The 22521-nt window shown below is 39.8% G+C and overlaps 1 protein-coding gene across 1 annotated transcript in view; it reads right to left on the reverse strand.

Moving 5' to 3' along the window:
* LOC139401652 (titin-like) overlaps positions 1-22521 on the reverse strand; it is a 178632-nt gene that overhangs the window by 105557 nt on the left and 50554 nt on the right. The window contains exons 55-97 of the mRNA XM_071145731.1: positions 22226-22504; positions 21853-22134; positions 21481-21759; positions 21096-21374; positions 20707-20985; positions 20308-20595; positions 19923-20201; positions 19258-19539; positions 18824-19102; positions 18414-18695; positions 18004-18282; positions 17616-17903; positions 17213-17491; positions 16821-17102; positions 16439-16717; positions 16024-16308; positions 15578-15868; positions 15130-15420; positions 14688-14975; positions 14456-14569; positions 14040-14325; positions 13748-13931; positions 13490-13570; positions 13096-13363; positions 12739-12999; positions 12061-12270; positions 11875-11952; positions 11750-11776; positions 11563-11619; positions 11413-11469; positions 9912-9965; positions 9426-9500; positions 8887-8952; positions 8538-8612; positions 8213-8284; positions 7296-7433; positions 6918-7088; positions 6573-6683; positions 6153-6245; positions 5515-5724; positions 1479-3101; positions 691-1236; positions 80-376 (exon numbers count right to left, since the gene is read on the reverse strand). Of these exons, the coding sequence (XP_071001832.1) occupies positions 80-376; positions 691-1236; positions 1479-3101; positions 5515-5724; positions 6153-6245; positions 6573-6683; positions 6918-7088; positions 7296-7433; positions 8213-8284; positions 8538-8612; positions 8887-8952; positions 9426-9500; positions 9912-9965; positions 11413-11469; positions 11563-11619; positions 11750-11776; positions 11875-11952; positions 12061-12270; positions 12739-12999; positions 13096-13363; positions 13490-13570; positions 13748-13931; positions 14040-14325; positions 14456-14569; positions 14688-14975; positions 15130-15420; positions 15578-15868; positions 16024-16308; positions 16439-16717; positions 16821-17102; positions 17213-17491; positions 17616-17903; positions 18004-18282; positions 18414-18695; positions 18824-19102; positions 19258-19539; positions 19923-20201; positions 20308-20595; positions 20707-20985; positions 21096-21374; positions 21481-21759; positions 21853-22134; positions 22226-22504 (10524 nt within the window). The remainder of the gene's footprint in view (positions 1-79; positions 377-690; positions 1237-1478; positions 3102-5514; positions 5725-6152; positions 6246-6572; positions 6684-6917; positions 7089-7295; positions 7434-8212; positions 8285-8537; positions 8613-8886; positions 8953-9425; positions 9501-9911; positions 9966-11412; positions 11470-11562; positions 11620-11749; positions 11777-11874; positions 11953-12060; positions 12271-12738; positions 13000-13095; positions 13364-13489; positions 13571-13747; positions 13932-14039; positions 14326-14455; positions 14570-14687; positions 14976-15129; positions 15421-15577; positions 15869-16023; positions 16309-16438; positions 16718-16820; positions 17103-17212; positions 17492-17615; positions 17904-18003; positions 18283-18413; positions 18696-18823; positions 19103-19257; positions 19540-19922; positions 20202-20307; positions 20596-20706; positions 20986-21095; positions 21375-21480; positions 21760-21852; positions 22135-22225; positions 22505-22521) is intronic.

Genomic DNA, 22521 nt, shown 5'->3' on the forward strand with positions numbered 1-22521 from the left:
ACACACAAACATAACAGACAGGGTAGCAAGATTTTTTTAAGATTTAAGATTTGTGTTTCAAGGATTGTCCTTGTTATACCTTTTTGGGCAGCAACATCTTCACTTGACACCACTTCAGCAACAGCTTTCTTCTCTGGCTTAGAGACTTTCTTTACAAGTGGCTCCACTGGCTTTGGAGGCTCAGCAACAGCCTTCTTCTCTGGCTTAGGTTCAGACTTAGGCTCAGGCTTAGACTCTAGCAAAGACACTTTCTTAAGAAGTGGCTCAGCAGGCTTTCGAGGTAATTCCACCTGTTCAGAAATAGCTGTTTTCTCTGGTGCAGGCACTTTCTTTGCAAGAGGCTCAGCAGGCTTTGGAGGTGATTCCTTAGCTGGAACTTGAAATAAAATGATACCATGGTCAAAGTCAATTCTGCTTTATTTAATTGTACCTTTATTTAACGAGGTAAGTCATTGAGAACACATTCTCTTCACAATAACAACCTGACAAATCAAGATATTACAGATTGCGGTATGCATTGGACCACTGAGAAAGTATCAGAGAAAGACTATATCAAATATAAACATAGCACACACAAAGACAGAGAAAAACATCAAAAACACATAACATAAACACAAACATAACACACAAAATATAAAGATTTTAAGAGTGAAGATTAAAGATTTGCATTTCAAGATTTTCTCGTTATACCTTTTTTGGGAACAACATCTTCTTCAGCATTAGCTGTCTTCTCTGGCTTAGTCTCTGGCTTAGTCTCTGGCTTAGTCTCTGGCTTAGTCTCTGGCTTAGTCTCTGGCTTAGTCTCTGGCTTAGCCACCTTCTTTGCAAGTGGCTCAGTAGTCTTTGGTGGAGATTCTACCTCAGCAATAACCATAGTCTCTGGCTTAGGCACTTTTTTAGGAAGTGGCTCATTGGGCTTTGGAGGTGATTCCTTCACCTCCTCAGCAATAGCTGTTTTCTTTGCCACCTTCTCTGGCTTAGTCTCTGGCTGAGACTCTGGTTTAGATACTTTCTTAGCCAGTGGCTCAGTCGGCTTAAGAGGTGATTCTTTCACCTCTTCAGCAATAGTTTTCTCTGGCTTAGACTCTGCTAAAGACACTCGCTTTACAAGTGGCTCAGACAGTTTTGGGGGTGATTCTTTCACCTCCTCAGCAACAACTGTTTTCTCTGGTTTAGGCACTTTCTTTGTAAGTGGTCGAACAGGTTGTAGGGGTGATTCCTTCTCCTTTGCTGGTACTTGAAATAAAGTTATATTATGGTCAAGAACAACATACTACAGAAGTGAACCATCAAGAAAATACAAAGGCAATATGTGATCAAACAGCAAACACATAAGGATAAACAAATCAGGAAGTATCTCAAACACAATTACACAAAATGTACACACAAACAACATACAAACAAACAACAAAAAAAGCAAGATTTTAAGAGTGACGCAAGAGTGAAGATTTGTATTTCAAGGATTGCCCTTGTTATACCTTTTCGAGTTGCAACCTCTTCTTCACTTGAAAGAAACACATCTTCAGTAATAGCCTTCTTCTCTGGTCTCGACTCTGGTTTGGCCACTTTCCTTACAAGTGGCTTTGGAGGTGATTCTTCCACCTCCTCAGCAACTACAGTCTTCTCTGGTGTAGTCACTTTCTTTATTAGTGGCTCAGGGGGCTCTGGAGGTGAGTCTTTCACCCCTAGAGTAAGAACAGTCTTCTCTGGTTTAGCCTCAGGTTTATGTTCAAGATTAAACTCTGGTTTAGATTTAGGCTCTGGTTTAGCCTCTGGTTTAGGCTTAAGCTTAACATCTGGTTTAGGCTTTGACTTAGCCTCTATTTTAGCCTCTAGCTTAGGCTCTGATTTAGGCGTAGTCTCTATTTTAGCCTCTGGCTCAGCCTCTGGTTTAGGTTCAAGCTTAGACTCTGGTTTAGACTTAGGCTCTGGTTTAGGCTTAGCTTCTGGTTTAGGCTTAGGCTCTGGCATAACTTCTGGTTTAAGCTCTGGCTCAGCCTCTGGTTTAGGTTCAAGCTTAGACTCTGGTTTAGATTTAGGCTCTGGTTTAGCCTCTGGCTTAGGCTTAACGTCTGGTTTAGGCTTTGGCTTAGCCTCTATTTTATCCTCTAGCTTAGGCTCTGATTTAGGTGTAGTCTCTATTTTAGCGTCTGGCTCAGCCTCTGGTTTAGGTTCAAGCTTAGCCTCTGGTTTAGACTTAGGCTCTGGTTTAGGCTTAGCTTCTTGTTTAGGCTTAGGCTCTGGCATAACCTCTGGTTTAGGCTCTGGCTTAGACTCTATTTTAGCCTCTAGTTTAGGCTCTGATTTAGGCTTAGTGTCTACTTTAGCCTCTGGCTCAGCCTCTTGCTTAGGCTCTGGCTTAACCTTAAGCTCTGGCTTGGCCTCTAGTTTAGGCTTAGGCTCTGTCTTCAACACCAAAGCGGGCTGTGGAGGTGATTCTTTCACCCCTACTTCAGTAACAGCCTTCTTCGCTGGTTTAGCCTCTAGCTTAACCTCTGAATTAGACTCTGGTTTAGGCTCTGGTTTAGGTTTAGGCTCCGGCTTAGCCTCTAGTTTAGGCTCTGATTTAGGCTTAGTGCCTACTTTAGCCTCTGGCTCAGCCTCTTGTTTAGGCTCTGGCTTAGCCTTAGGCTCTGGCTTGTCCTCTAGTTTAGGCTTAGGCTCTGTCTTCAACACCACAGCAGGCTGTGGAGGTGATTCTTTCACCCCTACTTCAGTAACATCCTTCTTCTCTGGTTTAGCCTCTAGCTTAACCTCTGGTTTAGGCTTAGGCTCTGGTTTATCCTCTGGTTTAGGCTCTGTCTTAGCCACTGTCTGAGGTTCTGGCTTGGGCTCTGGCTTAGGTTCTGATTTAGGTTCTGACTTAGACTTTGGCCTAGACACTTTCTTTACAAGTGCCTCAGCAGGCTTTTCAGCAATAGCTATCTTCTCTGGCTTGGACTTTGGCTTGATTTCTGGCTTAGACTCTGGTTTAGCCACTTTCTTTCCAAATGGCTCAGATTCTTTCACCCCTTCAGCAACAACAGTTTTCTCTAGCTGAGACGCTTTCTTTGTAAGTGGTTCAACAGGTTGTGGAGGTGATTCCTTCTTCTCTGCTGGTACTTGAAATGAAATGATACTATGGTCAAGATCAAGATACTACAGATTGGGGTAAGCAGTGGAGCACCAATACAATATCAAAAAAGATGTGATCAAATAGAAAACACAATCCAAAAAAGACACAAAACATAGACACAAACAACAGAGAATTGCAAGATTGACACAAGAGTTGTGGATTTTGACCACTAAGAGGATGTGTTGATATGGGATGGCAAACACTGGAATGAAGCAACTTTATGAATAATACTGGGGGAAAAAAGTTTGATTTCAAACTAAGCGTGAAATGGAATTGACGGATGATTTTGCTGACAAGATGATGAGATGAAACATGTTAGATTTACTTAGTATACCTCTTGAAGGCGAGGCTTTTGAAGATATCTTTTCCTCCTCTTGTGAGTCAAGTGTTTCCTCTTCAGAAGGAATTACTTCAACAGGTTTGCCTTTTACAATCACCCGTTTCTTAGTTTGGATGTCCTCAACTGTAAAAGGTCTCTCTTCGATGGGCTCCTCTCTCATAGTAAGTGTCTTGTCAGCCCTTTCCTTGAATTCAATTACTTTGGCAGGTTTGTCTTTCTCAACTACCTGCTTCTTAGGTTGGATGACCTCAATTCTAATCTCTTCAGTGGTTTCCTCTCCTGTAGTAAGAGTCTTCTTAAAAGTTTCCTGCTTGGATTGAATTACTTTAGAAGGTTTGCCCTTTTCTATAACCTGTTTCTTTGCCTGGATATCCTCATTTGTACGGGGTATCTCTTCACTGAGTTCCTTTCTCATAGTAAGGGTATTCTTAAAGGTTTCTTCCTTGGATTGAATTACTTTGGAAGGTTTGCCTTTCTCAACTACTTGTTTCTTTGATTGGAAGTTTTCAACAGTACAAGGTATCTCTTCAGTACCAACTAATCCCTGTCCTTTCTCTTTGGGCAACAGCGCTTTTATTGGAGAGATACCTTCTGACAAATGTATTTTGTCCTTTCTTGTATTAACTTGTTTATTTGATATTTCTTCAATTACTGATTCTACTCTGATAGAAGATTCTACTGGTTCTTTGCATTCTACTGATTGAGCAATACCTTCTTGGTTAGATCGAATGTCAGTTTCCTTTCTTGCTGTTGGTTTGGGGGAAATAATATCTGTGGCTGCATTTATATTCTCTGAAACATCCATAACAGATGCCTCTTGTTTTGAAACATATTCTTCATGTTCCTGGGGAGATAATTTTCTTGGAGAACTATAATCTGTTTTAACATGAATCTCCTGTCTTCCGCCTGACTTTTCCTTCGTGTCTGATACCCTGGTGATCATTTCCTTTTTCTTTACAATGTCTGTTTTCTTTTCGTCCACTTTTTTATCTGTGTCTATAGCCTTGCTTTCACCCTTAACTACCTGATGCGTATTAGGAGACTTGTTCATAGATATTTCTTCCCTCATACTAGCACTCCCTTGCTTCATGATGGAAACTTCATATTTTTGTAGTTCAGTGTCCACTTTTTCATCATTTAATACTTCCAAAGATACAGTATCCTTATTTATAGGTACACTGTCTTTTGTAGTAACTTTGGCAGCTTTCTGGACAAAATGTTCTTCTGAAGATTGAACTACTTGATGGATAGGTATATCTTCAATTGTAGCCTGTTCTCTCTTTAACTCAACTACATCAACAAAGCGAGTTCCCTTAGTTTTGATGCCTGTACCTTCTTCCTCTCTAGACACTAAACTTGCAGTGTAAACACTTTTCCTGAGAAGTGTTTCTTCTCCTTCTGTGGACGATTCATGAGACTCCCTCTGAAGAGATCGATCCTGTTTGGCTGGTAAATCTGCCTCTAGATCAGACCTAATTTCAACAGAACTTCTTTCCTCTGGTTTCGGTGTAGTAAAAACCTTAGTAGCTCTATCTTTCATCTTGGAAACCTCACTAAGAGATGGTTCATGTATCATATCTGACTTTTTATCTTTTTGGACAGATAGTTTTTCTGGAAGGATATCTTTTGTGGTCACTGAAATCTTCTGTTGGAATGTCGATGTAGTGCTATTGTCCAATATATCACCTTTGTTCTCATATGACACCTCTTCATATTCATGCCCTGCTTCTTCATACTGAAAGACTTCTTCTATTGGAGGAGCTCTCTCCATCGTGTCGGAAACCTCCCACAACTCGTGAGTTTTCGAAGATCTCTTTTTCTCAGCCATCTGAAGACTAGAAGTCACTTGAAGTTCTAAAGATGTTTTTAAGAGTTCCCACCAAATGGAGGTCGCAAGAGATTAACGACAAAACACAACATAAAGACAAACATTGGGTTTAAAAATACAGATAAAAGAAAGTAGTACTGGCATGCCATTATGCACCTGATATCTACATTTGGAGGTGAAATAAGATTTTTATAAATTGAACACCACTAACATAGAGCACATTTAGAATACCTGTGTCTGGCGGAGTTCCTTTTCTTTGTGGCATAACTTCTATTTCTGAAGTTGGAACTTTCTTTTCTTCTTCCATCTCCTTTTTAGGTTTAGTAATAGGTACCTTTTCAGTAGGTTTTTTCTCAGGAACCCTCTCAACAGGTACCTTTTCAGTAGGTTTTATCTCAGGTACCCTCTCAACAGGTACAGGCTTTTGTTTGGGCTCCATTACTTGAAGCACATACAAGACACGCATTAGACATTGGCAACACGGAAGAGTGACAAAAGGGTTGTTGCATAACACAACAAATCTGACAAGCAGAACGTCACGTGGCGACGCATGCAACACTTGACTTCAAACATATTGTCAACATGGTCACAAACATAACATGACCCATATCTAAAACAGTCTTAACAACTTATGATAAACTATACGTCTAATATTATGTCATATTGTAACACCATTAAGTCAGCTTCATGATGATAGTTAAAGTGTTACCCTTTAAAGTGTCTAGATTGTCAAACAGACGGAAAACTGAGGGAAAAGGAGAGCCGGAATATGGTAAACTTAAGACAAAGAATAGTTCAAGAAGACTCTTAAGACATCACAGTAGACAGTATGTACGGTACAGTACATAAGTCAGTGCATAAATCCCTACCTTTTTGCGGCGTATCTTCCTTTGGCGTCACAATAACTGATTCAGGCTTTCTGGCAACCTTAAGAGGTTCTGGTTTTCTTTCTTCCACAGGAACTTAAAAGACCATTTAAGATTGTTAAAAACATGCATATACAATGAAGATATTCAAGAAAGTCATTTCAAATACAGACATTGCACAAGTCACACTCTATTGAGTGGTAAGACTGTATGACGATGATTATGACGAGACAAAATTAAGCAACTGGTGAAAATACTTTTCAGTTGTGCATAAACATTTCAAAAGACAAACTCTGTGACGTAGAAGCTAGACGATACCAAATGTGAACATAGACAAGACATAGATGTTCAAAGCTGGGGTTGGTTAGAAGAAAGCTATTAAACATTAACGGGAGAAGCATTGACAACCTATATTGTGTATACCTTGTTCTGGCACAGGTTGCACATGAGGCTCTATGTCCTCTCTGGCCACTTTTTGAGGGATGGTAGCTTGTCTCTGCGGAGTTACCTCCTGTCTTTTTTGTGCTTCTGGCACTTCAAAGAATATGCAAATTATCAGTAATATACAATGTGCTGTGATGAAAGCACAACAAACAGACATAAAATTGACCAAGAAAACAACAAATACGGATTCAAAATACGTGAAATTACATAGTCTTAAACTTTGTAATGCCACAGACAGACAAAGATGGACTGACAAACAGAAGAGTATAAAGAGCATACAAGTTGTTAAAAGACTCAGAAAGCTGCCTCTCTTTTGAGAGATACCTTGTGGTGATGGGACCTTCTTTGCAGCAGGAGTAGGCTCTGGCTCCTTTGCAGCAGGAGTAGGCTCTGGCTTCTTTGGAGAAGGAGTAGGTGCAGTCTCTGGCTTTTTAACTGCTGCTGGCGTTCCTGGTTCTGGTTTTGAAGCCTCCGGTTTCTTAGCTTTCTCAGGAACTTAAAGTAACATGCACTTTGATTTAGAGTTCACATACCAAGGTAATAATTACACTACATACAGATATGACACAAAATAAAAATGAACTTCTATGTTAGATGCTATATAAACATAATAATATATAATATACATACAATTACACAAAGGAAAGGTGACATTAAAGAGGGGAATAAATACTCCACAAAACAAGACATGACAGGAAATACCTTTGGATGGTGGACTCTCTGGTTTCTTTACAGGTGCACCCTTCGGTTCAGGTTCAACCTTAGCCACAGGTGAAACTTTAGGCTCTGGTTTTGGCTCAGCTTTTGGCTCCGCAACATGGGGTGCAGCTTGAGGGACATCTTCAAGTAATACAGACATCAACATTAGAAACTATGGGCTATCAAGAAAAACCGAGTACAAGAGTGAAAGCCATAAAAGCATGGGACAAGAGTATGATTGAGACAACTCCACTAAACTCAATGCACAAAGTGACAGAAGTGAATAAACTTAGTCACACAGGCTTATTCACACAGAATCCTTTGGGATAATAACATGCAGTGTTAGAAAGTGCTACATAGATGACTTAGAAACTGCGAAATAGACAGACAAGAGACTGACAAGTGTCACGCCCTGATCTGTTTCACCTGTCTTTGTGCTTGTCTCCACCCCTGTACAGGTGTCACCCATCTTATTTATACCTGCGTTCTCAGTTTGTCTGTTGCCAGTTCGTTTTGTTCGTAGAACCTACCAGTGTTTTGTTTCCCGGCTCCCGCCTGTTCCTTGCTCCTGTTCTGCCTGGCTTGACCCTGCCTGTTGTCCTGTACCTTTGCCCCACTACTCTGGATTACCGACCACTGCCTGACCTGACCCTGAGCCCGCCTGTTGTTCAAGTGCCTTACACCCTCTCTGGATTAATGACCCCTGCCTGCTTTGACCTGTCGTTTGCCTGCCCCTGTTTAAAGAATTAACTTTCTTCAACACTGTCTGCACCCGGGTCATACCTTAAAACGTGATAACAAGAAGATATGGTATTAAGAGACAGACAACTGAAAATATTCAGGACAGAGACGCAACATCATAAGATCTACAACAGCAGCAGTAGGAGCATTTCTGAAGCACATGGAAAAATGCAATATACCTTTCTTTAATGGAACCTGTTCAGGTTTCTCAGCTGGCTTATGGAAAGGTGCCTTTGCTTCTTCATGTTCTTCTAAGATATTGCAAGTGAGCAATTACATACACCAAAATAAAAAGAGCACAATATTGGTTATAGAAGTCATGCAAATAAATACAAAATAATTACGGACACTAAGTTGAAGAAAACAAGGTTCACGTACAACAACCACAAAAACAATCAACTAAAACAAACAAATTCACAGATTTAGTTAAAAGAACATTAAGAATACATGACAAACATGACAAGATCGTTAGACAAGCACATCATTTCTGATTTAAGACTATACCTTTTGGAGAGGGAAGTTTCTCTGGGACAACCTCTGCAGTTATCTTCTCCTCCACTGGCTTTTTGGCTTCAGGTACTTGGAAATATCATCACAGTAAGTACAAGTTATCACTGAGTTAATGTGTAGGGACAAATATAATTCATCTTATAATGTAATTTACAGTAGTGGACATTGGTTACTTTACACAGACAAACAGTCATGCAAAAGTAGAATATTTATAGTAAAAGCCCTTCTTTTCAAATTGAGTTTTTTTTCAACAAGAGAGACATACAAGAGAGACATATCAACATGTACACACATCAACCAGATCAACACAAAAGATCATTTAGAAATGCAGATATTTAGATACCTTTATGTGGTACTGCTGCCTCAGCTGGTTTAGCCTTCTCCTCGGGTTTCTTGTGCACTTCAGAAACTTTAAAGACACTCATTGTGTTAGCCAATGTAGCAAAGCAGTATCTACTGTGGACATCCATGCATTCACATGTAAGGTACTTGCCAAAGAAGCACATATATTATGGAAGACAATACAGACAAACAGATAAGCGTGATCAACTTAAGAGCAAAGAATCAAATATCATAAATACTGAAAGTACAAACCAAGTTAAACTAAGCAAGACATTGGAAAGAAACTGAGCATGACATGGCAGGGAAAACCTTTGACACGGTTAAAAGAAAAGCAAGCTGTAAACAGAGTTTCATAAATGACACATGAACAAAGATCATGAACTTCTTTTGCCAAAACATTGCCGACTATGTACATCACATAAAAAAATAAGCTGTTAAAGAGTTTACCAACTGACACATGAACAAGACTAAGAACATGTTTGCCAACTTTGCCATAACATTGCTGTAAGCCAAGACAGACAAAAGTTGTTATTTTAATACCTTTTTGTGGCATTTCCTCCCTCATTCCAACCTTCTTACTCTGAACGGACTCCTCCTCAACAGGTACTCTGGGGGCTGATAAGACAATGAGAATATATTAGTATAATTGTTCAACAAGGCACATTAGCTAAGGATAGAGGTTTACGGTTATAACACACAAATATAGACACAGAAATGAAATAACTCCTGTGGGACAACAAAGGAGAGAGAAAGACGTGGGATTTGTGACCGTGTTCCGCACACACAAACACACGCTAGCACACTATGGTACGATCACACATACAAAGAGTAGGAGCCCATACATTCTGTTTCAAGATTTTTTAAAAGAGTGGCTCAAACATACAGACAGACAAGGATGATTTTAAGCACCACACATGTTAATACCAATGTGGCTCAAGGTGGAACGTTAAAGATTAACTGTTTGGTCACTTCAGTTAGCTGCTAGCAGACATAAACAGCAATGGTAACATCTATTCTAAGGGATACCTGTGGTTGTAGAGATTTTCTGTACTACTGTCTCTTCTGTCCAGCTTTCATACTCTAATAAAGAGTAACAATGAAAAAAAAATGTTTAGATGAACAGTGGGAAATGCTGGAGTATTGGTTAGGTCGTGTTACAATACTGAATAATCTTTTTAGGTGTACCAACTTGTCTAAACATGTTCAAATGAAATTGGTTAAATTGATCTTGGTTATTATTGACTGAAATGTTAGGTCATGTTACTAAGTTGTACAAACACATACAGATGTAGGATCTTAATTTGAGCCAGTTTGCTACAGGCAGAAAATAATTGTGCCGCAACAGGAAATGTGAATTATTATGTGGATTATAATTCATGGCCAATTTTGTTGGGGTTGATACATTTCCGTAAGGAAAAATCAATTCTGAAATTACAAAGTGGAAATTACAAATTTCAGAAGCCTTTTTAAACCTCAAATACACTACAAGTTTTACATTTCCTGGGTAATAAACTCAGCAAAAAAAGAAAGGACCCTGTCTTTCAAATATAATTCGTAGAAATCCAAATAACCCAGATCTTCATTGTAATTAGTTTAAACACAGTTTCCCATGCTTGTTCAATGAACCATAAACAATTAATGAACATGCACCTGTGGAACGGTTGTTAAGACACTAACAGCTTACACACGGTAGGCAATTAAGGTCACAGTTATGAAAAGAGGCCTTTCTACTGACTCTGAAAAACACCAAAAGAAAGATGCATGCTGCAAGGAGGCATGAGGACTGCAGATGTGGCCAGGGCAATAAATTGCAATGTCTGTACTCTGACAGCGCTACAGGGAGACAGGACGGACAGCTGATCGTCCTCGCAGTGGCAGACCACGTGTAACAACACCTGCACAGGATCGGTACAGCCGAACATCACACCTGCGGGACAGGTACAGGATGGCAACAACAACTGCCCGAGTTACACCAGGAACGCACAATCCCTCCATCAGTGCTCAGACTGTCCGCAATCGGCTGAGAGAGGCTGGACTGAGGGCTTGTAGGCCTGTTGTAAGGCAGGTTCTCACCAGACATCACCGGCAACAACGTCGCCTATGGGCACAAACCCACCATCGCTGGACCAGACTGAACTGGCAAAAAGTTATCTTCACTGACGAGTTGCAGTTTTGTTCAGCGACACATTATTCCATTTCTGTTAGTCACATCTCTGTGGAACTTGTTCAGTTTATGTCTCAGTTGTTGAATCTTGTTATGTTCATACAAATATTTACACATGTTAAGTTTGTTGAAAATAAACGCAGTTGGCAGTGAGAGGACGTTTCTTTTTTTTGCTGAGTTTATGCAAAAGCGTGAATAATTGTGAAAACATGGAGATAGTTAAATTGATGATGGTGATGGTTACTATTAATATGATGTAAATCTTGCACAATAATCAAACGTTTGTGAATTATTTTATGATGATTTTAGTGGTTTGATGGTGATGGAAAGACTCTTAATATAAAAGAATGCAAGGCCATATACCTCTCATTTCCACCTCTCTCACTTCCATCTCTTCTTCATAATAGTATTCAGAAGATTCTTTAAAAAAAAACATATAGATGTTGAGTTCTCATATTAATTAGGTTAGTTTAGATTTATATAATTAATGCCAATCTTATGTCCCATTCTTACCTTTTAGAGTAACTGAAGATGGCATATCAGGGATTCGTATTGATGAATCAGGGACATCTAACGGATGTTGAAATTGGTTTAAATATCAAAGATACAGTATATATAAAATAAGTTACATATTTAAGATACGTTGACTAGGAATTGTGATACATTTGAGAGGTTGTGTAGCTAGAAATCAAATACTTACCATGGGGTACCCCTGCTAATTGAATTTCTGTGAAAAAGGAAGATGAAATATTAAAAACTGAATTAAGGCCACTATGAGATACAGACAGCTGGAAAACAAAAACAAATGCTAACAACTATACCGACCTTTGTCTGAAAGATAAAGCTCAGCTGTGCTTTTAGCTTCCCCTCTGGGCTCCAACCTCACAATGACCGAGTAAACGCCTAAAGGATTAGTCATGAAGATGATTTAATAATCCATTCTGATGTATTCATCTGGGTAACGAGAATAAAGAAATCCATAAAATGCTTGTTTGACGCAACTCTACACACCTTCATCTTCATTGGTTACATTGCGGATGATCATAAAGTGTCTTCTGCCTTCGCTTCTGAAGTTATACTTTGGGCACTCTCTGAGTTCCCAAGTGTCTTTGTACCATGTAACGATGGCATTGTCGAAAGACACCTCACATTCGAAGGTGGCTGCTTGGCGTTCGCCCACCACAATGTTCTGGATACGTTTGGTGAAGTGAATTTGTTCAGCTAAAACAGATAACGTGGTGATGAATTTAGTTTGATTTTAATATTTCTGGTTATTCTCATAATTCAAACTCATTGTGCAAATTCAAGTCAAATTAGACAATGGAGAATAGATATGCAGTTAGAAGTGTTCAACAGATCATGATGGGTGATTCAATAGGATGAAAGTAGAAACAAAAAGTCAAAAGACAAGAAAGAAAGACAGAAATGTTGGTTTGTGGGCAAAGTTCAAAGACCAACAAGTGTAAGAAAGTAGAACAAATGTTATCAGAGAGTTCCAGGACGAAAAAGAGTACGTCAAATCAAAATTGCAAAAAAGAGAAAAAGAGTGAAAAAAACAACATTTAAAGATTAGTGACAAAATAAGTGATGAAGAAAAAAAGAGGTTAGTTTGGGGTGATCTTCTCCACTCTACAACATGATGGGAGATGCAACAGCAACCAATTATTATGTGGTTTAATCTATACACACCTTCAACCCATAGATCTGCAGTTGATTCAAGGTTGTCATATCTGCAGGCATAGCGTCCGTGGTCTTCTGGTTGGAGGTCTTTAATCGTCAGCCTCTGAATCTTGTTGACCACCTCATGCGAGTATCTGCCCTTCATTTCTAAAAGCTTTCCATTCTTAAACCACTGTGTTTTGACATTAGGGATAGAAAACTGGCAAGACAGTGTACATGTTTGCCCCTCCTTACACACAACTTCCTCCAGATGTTTCTCAACCTCAGGCTCTGTAAAGACACAACGAACAAATATGCATGTCGGTCAGTATTTACAGATACAGTATAAAGGACTGTATAAACAAATGCAGAACCATAGATACCCACCGATAACAGTCAGTTTGGCACTGGAGATATGTGGGCCACATACAACACGGTAGTTGCCCTGGTCTTTGGTTTGACACTGCTTGATCTTCAGAATGTGACTGTCACCAACAATGTTGATTTCGTATTTTTCATTGTTGTCAAGCTTCTGAGTTCCCTTGTACCAGGACAGGGTGATCTCTGGAAAGTTGATCTTGATATCACACTCAAAGGTGGCAACCTTGTTGGTGACTGTAGATTGATCTGTTATGTCCTTATTCACGGTGACAGGCTGCAAACAAATAAAGAAGACATATGTGCTTAGACATTCATGTCAATAAATATGCATATAATACATGATACTTACTGCTGTTGTCATTGTCAGACATTTCATTGTGGTGGCTAATGAGGAACCTACCTCAGTACGTTCCATTCTCTTTTGCAAGTCAGCCACAAGAGCAGCCAAATCCTCGTCCGATTCTCTCTCTCTCTCCAGTTCCTAAATCACATCAAAACACAAAGCAGAACTAGTTATTGTGTGGCCATTATTTCTTTAAAAAAGCAACAACATTCTGTATTGTATGACTAATATTAAGTAAATTAAACTGTTGTGTTCTGAAGAAAAGACTAAGCCATTATATTCAATTGAATACAACTTTATGTTAAATGAATTTACAGGTCTTCCACTTTCTTCTGCTTTCTCCCTTTTCAGCTGCTCAATGGCCTGAAGAAGTCCACGGTAGTCAGTAATTCCATACATGCGGGCATATTTCTCATACTCCTTAGGGTCCACATTTCTGAGCAACTCTACAATGTCAATGTCTTTCTCTTCCTGGGGACTCTTCTGCTTAGATGGAGTCCTGTGGAGGAAGAAAAATAGAAGAGGAAGGCATGGCAAATATTATTTGTACAGTTTCTTGTGGAATGTGAAAGGTAGAGACACAATTGTCAAAGAGAGATTCACTTACTTCTTCAGTTTTGCTCTGAAGTCTCCCTCAACTCCGGCAACCTCTTTCCTTTCCTCAACATGCATGTCGGTGTTGCATTCTATTTCTCCAGCTTTGTTAGTTGCAACACATCTGTACTGTCCGGAGTCAGACTTTGTTATTTCTCTGATCTCTAACTTGGCATCTGGCCCTTTCTGCTCAATAGTGATGCGACCACCATGAGTGATCTGCCTCCACTTGCCCTTCATCCATTTCACGTTAGGAATGGGATCACCTCCAACCTTAGCGATGAACGTTGCAGTGCCCTCTGTAAATGAACGCAACATATTGAAGACATCCTTTACTATGGAAATGTTAGATTATCCAATGTTTAAACAATGTGGGTTGTCAATTAAATAATAATTATATGCTTCTAAATCTCTTTTCATCACACTTACTCTCGGCTACATGGCAAGGCTTGGGCTCCTCGATGAAGAACAAGTTGTCCAGTTTCTTTACTGGTGATGCTGTTGATTCCTCTTCAGCGGGTTTAGGTGCTGCTTTGGATTTCTCTGCAATAAAGCATAATTCAAGAAGTCTGTTATAAAAACCATAATCATTCATTCATGACAGCTGATTCCACAAGTTATTGGATTTGACTTGAATCAAAATATGGTCCAGAAGATGTACCTTTGATTGTCACTTTGGCCTTGCAGAATTCACTACCAGCTTCATTGGTAGCCTTGCAGAGATAGTCCCCTGCATCATTCTTTGATACGCGCATGACCTCCAAAGAGGCAACGTCATCGGCAAAAATGATTTTAGTGCTGGAAGTGTTTTTCAAGTCTTTTCTGTCCTTCATCCACTGAATCTTCATAGGAGGGGATCCATGGACATGACAGCTAAGATGCAGGTTCTCTCCCTCGGTCAGCGTGACAGGTTTGAGAGTGGGGTCAAATGTAGGGGGCTTCTTGTGTTCTGGGAAAATAGGGAAGAGTCATGGAAAAACATACATGGGACACATAGTAGAGATGCATACAAAAGTTATGTACATCTCGTTTTCTATGGAGAAACACAACAAAATAATATTAATATTATTTTTATTAATATAGTAATATTAATATGGACCTACCAGTTATGGTAACTGTCACTTCGCAAGAGGCAGTGCCAGCTTCATTGGTGGCTTTGCAGGTATACCTGCCACAGTCTGAGACTTCGGAGCTCTTGATACACAACACAGCCACATTGCTCTTGAAGGACATGTCATAGTGATCAGAGCTGTGCCTCTCAATGTCATCTTTGTACCAATTGATGGTCATGGGCTGAGAACCAGACAAACGTGCCTCAATTTTCACCATCTTGCCCTCTGTATCCTCAAGGGTCTCTGTGGGCTTTTTGGTGAAGGCAGGTGGGATTTTGCGCTCTGAAAATAAATACAAAAGAATGAAAGGTTTCTGAAACAAGATTGCAGTGGTCATGTTAGGTGTCACGTAAGCAAACAAAGCACTATACCAAAAATGTCTCTCAAGAAACTAAAATGTCTCTTAAGGACTAAAATTGGGTGCCAGTGGTCCAAATACCTTTGACAGTAATTTCAGTGGAACAAGAGTCCTTTCCAATGTCATTAGTGGCATGGCAAAAGTAGCGGCCAGAGTCTGCTTTAGCTGCTTTCAATATAGTAAGGTGTGGGGTGTTATCCTCGCAGGACATCTTGTAATTTCCCCCTGATCGAATATCTTTGTGATCCTTTGACCAAGTGACTTTTATTGGCAAAGATCCAGTCATGTGGCATTCCAATTCCACACTATCACCCACTGAAATATCCACCATGGGTGACAGCTTTTTATCAAAGACAGGGGGATATCTTGGCTCTAAAAGTTAAATGATGGGAAAGAGGTGGAACATACAGCATACTTTAAAATGAAAGCATTGACATTGTACAATATGACATGGTACTAATACAGAACGTGCACTGTCTCTCAGTCAGCAAGCAAAAAACTACTTCTTTGAAGAAAAACCGACCGACCTTGAAGAGTGAGTTTGGCTCTGCAGGATGCAGTCCCAACGCTGTTGGTAGCAACACAAGTGTATTCCCCAGAGTGTCTCATTTCACCTCTGGTTATTTTTAGGGCAGCAGTGTTATCATCATAACTCATGGTATAGTCGGTGGATTTCAGAGTTTCACCGTCTTTAAACCAAGAGACCTCAATGGGCGAGGAGCCTGCCACACGGCACTCGAATTTGACTTCCATTCCTTCAGTCTGTTGAAGACTGGTTATTTTCTTGGGGAAGGTAGGTGGCGTTTTTGCCTCTGAAAATAGGATTGTTCAACAAACAATATAAGACTAAACGTTAATTTCAGAAACAATGATGCAGAGTCAAAACGGAATATCTCCAGATTAAAAAGAGAACATTCCTAAATAAAAGATGGCGGGCATCACCTTGGACAGAGAGACGGCAAGTGGATGAGGCTGTTCCTATGTTGTTTTCTGCTTTGCATGTGTATTCACCAATATCAGCCTTGGTTGCTTTGCTCAGTTTCAAGCAAGCAATTCCTTTGGAATATTCTATTTTGCAAGTGGGGCTGGACCTCACTTTTCCGTCAGCCTTAAACCAAGCCACCTTTATTTCAGGGGTTCCGCCCACATGGCATTTCAAACAAACTGCATCACCAGCAGTCACTTCCATTGGCTCCAAATTCTCAATGAAATAAGGTGGTTCTAAAGTGACAGATATAAACCGTTAAATCAGAAACATGCACATCAGATATATACAGTATAGGACAATCCCAATACATTACCAGATCAACTTAGGTAAACTAACCTAAGATGGACACTTGTGCTTTGCAGGTATCCTTTCCAGCATCATTGGAAACTTCGCAAGCGTATTCCCCACTTGCTTCCTTATCATCAGTGTTTAAACACTCCAAGATGCAGGAGGTCTCAGTGGTAGTGACATTGTGCTTATAAGAAGAATATAGCTGATTTCCGTCCTTATACCAGGTGACAAATATCTTTGGGGTTCCAGAGTATGTGCACTCAAGTACCAATGATTTCCCCTTTTCAACAGAATGGTCCTTCAGCTTCTTAACAAAGCGCGCAGGTTCTGAGTTAAATCATATAGAAGTTTGTTAGTCCACATACTGATTAATTTTGTTTTAATTCTGTTAATAAAATCTGTAATAATACATTTTAAAAATTATATTATTGACCAACCTTTCACTGACAGGTTAACCGGGCAACTTTCCTTCCCAGCATCATTAATAATCTGGCATGTATACTCTCCAGCGTGGGATTTGTCAATTTTGAATAGCTCCATTGTAGCTGTACTGTCCCGGAGAGCAATTTCATAGCCTTTTCCAGACAAAATTTCCTTGGTGCCTCTGAACCACTTCAGTTTCAGTGGGGCACTTCCTTTGACAATTGCTGAGAACAAAACATTTGTGCCAGGCATTGCTTCCAATGGCTGAGGTGGCATCACGAAAGAAGGAGGTTCTAAATACAAAAAATACATACTTTTATCTTGCCGACATCTAACATTAAAACAGTCACTTTACAAAGCAATAGTCATTATGAAGGCCAAACGTGTACTGTAGATCCAAACCTCCTATTTACTGACCTTTCACAATGAAAGAGGCACTGGTCTCATTGGTTCCTGCCTTGTTTACAGCTTTGCATTTATACACTCCAGAGTCTGACAACTTAAGAGTGGGCACTTTGAGCATGCAGGTGTTGTCACTGAATGTAATCTCATGGTTTGGTCCAGTTTGGATCTCCTCTCCATCATGGTACCAGGTAATGGTGAAAGGTGCGGAACCAGAGACTTTGCAGTCAATTTCACCAGCTTTTCCAACAATAGGTTGATAATCCTTCAATTTCCTTGTAAATGTTGGAGGTATAGTTTTATCTGTTATAGAAGGACATGGTTAGTAACCAGTGCATTAGGAAAAACACTAGGCAATTAGGCAAATGTCATACTATACTGTGTATAGGAAGTGGCCACCAACCTAGTACAGTGAGGTTTAATTTGGTGAGATCACTGCCAACCTCATTTTTGACCTCAAATGTATATTCTCCTGTGTCCACTTTTTCTGCAGACAAAACTTTCAAGCTGGAGATCATCTTTGAGAATGAGATTTTGTACTTCTGTCCAGAGGAGAGTTCGACTCCATCCTTAAACCATTTTGGTTTCAGCTCTGGTGTCCCCGACACTTTGACTTCTAGAGCTGCAATATCACCTGCAGTCACACTGAAAGACTCTGGTCTCTCTACAACTTTAGCTGGTTCTGAAAATAATGAGCATGAAAAAAGGTGTGCTTACAGAAACTGAATCATTTTAAAAAGCAATGACTGGGGGGGAAACTAAGCGAATTAAGAAAGAAAATTGAATTAAGAGAGAAAATTTAAATGTACAAACCTAATACAGTCAAGTTAGCAAAACATTCCACAACTCCGGCATCATTTCTGAGTTGGCAGGTGTATTTGCCCATTGCCAGTAAATCTGCTTTAAAGACTTTAAGAGTGACTTGGTTGTTGTCAAAGGTAATTTTCCGGTTGTCACCATCTCTGAGGATGTGATCCTTATCCTGTACCCAAGACGCGGTCATTGGCTGAGAGCCTTTGACATTGGCCGTCAGGGTGACTTCTTCACCCAATATGCATGTCATATTCGACAATTTCTTCACAAACGTTGGTGGTTCTGAGAGAGGACAAACACGGTGAGGAGAAAAAAAACATAATGAGGGAGTAGTTCATGGTTAAAACCTGGAACATCAATTATCAAAATAAAATAAAAAAAATACCCACAGATGATGCAATTCTACTAACCTCTGAGTTGAATTGTAGTACGGCATGTTTCATATCCTACACTGTTTGATGCCTTGCACTCATACTCTCCAACATCTGAGGCTTCCAATCCAATTATATGAAGAGTGGCAGAGGTACCCTCATTCACCATCTTATATTTCCTACTTTCTTTTAGTGGTGTTTTATCTTTGGACCAGGTAATCTCAAAGGGTGCTGTGCCAATTATCTCACAGTGTAGGCTAGCATCCTTTCCTTTCATTCCTTCAATTGGCTGAGGTACTTTGAGGAAAGATGGTGGGTCTACAAAACATTGAGAATCGTTAAGAAGCAGCAAAGCCTCAAATTCATACTGACGTAATACCACCAACAGACACTATACTAATATTAGATTATTATGGAATATATAATGTAATATGGAAAATATCAAAACCCAATGTCATTGATCACTGGCTAACCTTTGACTGTAAGAGTTGTGCTGCAGCTTATGCTTCCAGCTTCGTTGGTTGCTTCACAAGTGTAGACTCCAGTGTCTTCAAATCTTGTGGTGTGCAGCTCAAGGACTGCCATTGAGTCAACAAATGAAGTTCTATAGTTGTCTCCTTCTGTGATCTTAGTGTCATTTTTGAACCATTGCATTCGCAGAGAGGGCGCACCCGTAACTTTGCATTCAAGACGGAGTGCCTCGCACTTCTTCACAAACTTTGTGACTGGCAATTTCAGGACAAATTCAGGAGGTTCTGCAAAGCCAAAATATAGCAAAATTAGGTTATTGAAGCACATGCAACTTGACAAAGTGAAATAATATGAGGCTTGGAATGAACTGCAAAAAGAGGTGATTTGATGACTTGATGGATCTGTTAAGGATTAAAGCCCAGATGAATTTGAAAAGGGAAATGGGAAGCATGATACATGGTGGACAAACAGTTGTTGATGTGATGGAGGTGTTGGTGAAGGTGCTGTGAACTGCTGAAGGAACTGTGAAAAGGAGGTGCTGGAGGAGCTGTGAAAATGCTAAACAATTGAGCACAGATAAAAGCATTCAAGGACAGACGGAACGATGGAAGCCAATCGAGGAAAGATGGAAGCCAAGGCAAGAGTTTAAATAAGAGCATGTTCCAACCTTTTACTGTTAAATTGGCACTACATCTTTCAGTGCCGGCATCATTGCTAACTTGACAAGAGTAAACTCCACTCTGCAAAACTCCAACTGAGTAAAGATCTAAGAAGCAAGATAATCCTTCCAGTCCGGTAAAACATGATGGTCCAGTGATCAATTCAGTGTCATCCTTGAACCATTTCACTGCGAAAGGAGGTGTTCCTTTAAACGTGCTCTTAAATCGCACGTTGGAGTTAGGAAGGGCTGCCTGGGGCTCAGGCAGCAGCACAAAGCTTGGCGGCTCTAAAGATGCGTTTGAAAAGAAACAATAGCAACCAAGTTAATCAGCTGGCCTGACCCTTTCATGAGAGAAAAATATGAATTTGATATAAATGTTATAAATTCTGACCTTTCACCCTTAGTGCCCCACTACATTCAACGCTTCCTGCTGTATTTGTTAGTTTGCAAGAGTAAGTGCCGGCATCAACTCTCTCTAACTGTTCGATTTCCAAAGACACAGAATTGTCTTGACGAACAAGTTTATATTTTCCACCAACGGAAATGTTGTTTCCATCTTTCTGCCATTCCACAGTAATGGGAAGGGATCCAGATATTTTGCAGCCAATTTGAACAAATGTTCCCAATATTTCCTGTATTTCACTCATTGGTTTGGTGAAGCTTGGGGGAATAGTTTGTTCTGTTTTCACAAGAGCAACAACAAAACAGTCAAAACCATATGCATTACATATAATGTAATAACCAGTATACTACCACACTAATTTGTTTCAATACAAGATTTTGCACTGACCTAGTACAATCAACTTGACTTTGCAACTGCAGGTATCAATGTGGTTTGAGACCTCAAATTGATAGTTGCCTGCATCCTCCTTTTGTGTAGTCTGAATTTTAAGGCTACTAAGGTTGTTCTCGAAGCTAAGTTTGTGCTGTGGACTTGACTTGAGCTCTTTGCCATCTTTGGTCCACTTCACTTTGAGCTCCGGACTGCCTGCCACTTTGCACTCTAAACTGACTGGATCCCCAATAGTTACTTTCATCACTTCTGGTTTCTCTGTAATCTGAGGTGGTTCTAAAATGCATAGAAATATCAATTTTCTGTTAAAATCCATACATTTCAAAGACAGACCTGACTAAAATTAAAACAAATATCTAGCTAGCATACTAAATGAAAAGACAAACCTTGCACCATGAGGGTTGCAAAGCACTTGTCCTGTCCAGCATCATTTGCCACCTGGCAGGTATATTTCCCACTGTGATGGGCCTCACAGACCGGAATCCTTAGAGTTGCCACATTATCCTCAAATGTCCGTTCAATTTTAGGATCTTCCAAGATCCAGCTCTCATCTCTTTGCCATTGCACAGACAGAGATGGTGACCCAGTGACAACACACTGAAATTCAGCCGATTTGCCCAAAACAGTGGCTACATTTTCAATTTTCTTCACAAACGATGGTCGATCTAACATCAAACCAAGGAACAATTATTAGTTATTTAAAGTAAGAATGTGTTGTCATCATGGAAGTTACGTAATCTATCACAATAGTATATGTTTTAAGTAACTAACCTTTTATACGAAGCGTAGTTCTACAAGAACAACTTCCAACCTCATTTGAGACGGTACACTGGTATTCACCAACATCTACACCATCACATTTCTGTATCTCAAGATTCAGAATGTCCTGTACTTGTGAGAAACTGTGCTTTGTGCTGGATTTAATTTCCTTTAAATCCTTATGCCACATGACCTCAAACGGACCTGTGCCAATGACTTGGCACTCTAAAGAGGCATTTGAGCCCTTCACAATATCCGCAGTTGATAACTGTTTAACAAAGGATGGTGGCTCTGAGGTAGAGAAAACAGACAATAAACTCAATGAAGTCTGAATCATATAAAAGTTTGAAAATATAAAATTATTCCAAAAAAGACTAAACCAACCTTTCACTTTCAATTCCATATTGCAGCTTTCACTGCCGGCTTCATTACGGGCCTCACAATAGTATATTCCACTGTCCTTAGTATCAGCACCACAAATATCTAGGGTTACTATGTTGTTATCAAAGAACATCTTGTATTTGTCACTAGGACTTATCTCGTTCCCATCTCTGAACCAGTATATATCAATCTCTGGAGTTCCAGTCACCTGGCATTCAAATGTTTTACTTTGCCCAGGTTTCACCACTGACACACCGTCAGGTTTTCGTGTGAACTTTGGAGGCTCTATATAAAATAAAGTAAACATAATAAGTATAGCAGAGGTCCAATTCAAAAACAAATGTCAAGAAGGTAAAGAATAACAGACAATAAGAACCTTTGACAAAGAGCATTGCTTGGCAAGCATCAGAGCCCACGTCATTATTAATTTCGCAGATATAGTCTCCAGAGTCTAATGCTTTGGCAAAGAAAAGCTCCAGCGATGTAGTGGTGTTGTCTTTAGTCACAGAGCAATCAGAGCCGGATAAGATCTCCTTCTTGTCTTTAAACCATTTAATGGTCAAGGGTGGCGTGCCAGACAAAAGGACATTAAATTGAACCTTTGATCCAGGCAAAACATCCATTGATTCAGGCCTTTCTAAAACCGATGGTGGTTCTGTTGAGAAAGTGGGG

This window comes from Oncorhynchus clarkii, chromosome 3, assembly GCF_045791955.1.
Source record: "Oncorhynchus clarkii lewisi isolate Uvic-CL-2024 chromosome 3, UVic_Ocla_1.0, whole genome shotgun sequence".
NCBI lineage: Eukaryota > Metazoa > Chordata > Actinopteri > Salmoniformes > Salmonidae > Oncorhynchus > Oncorhynchus clarkii.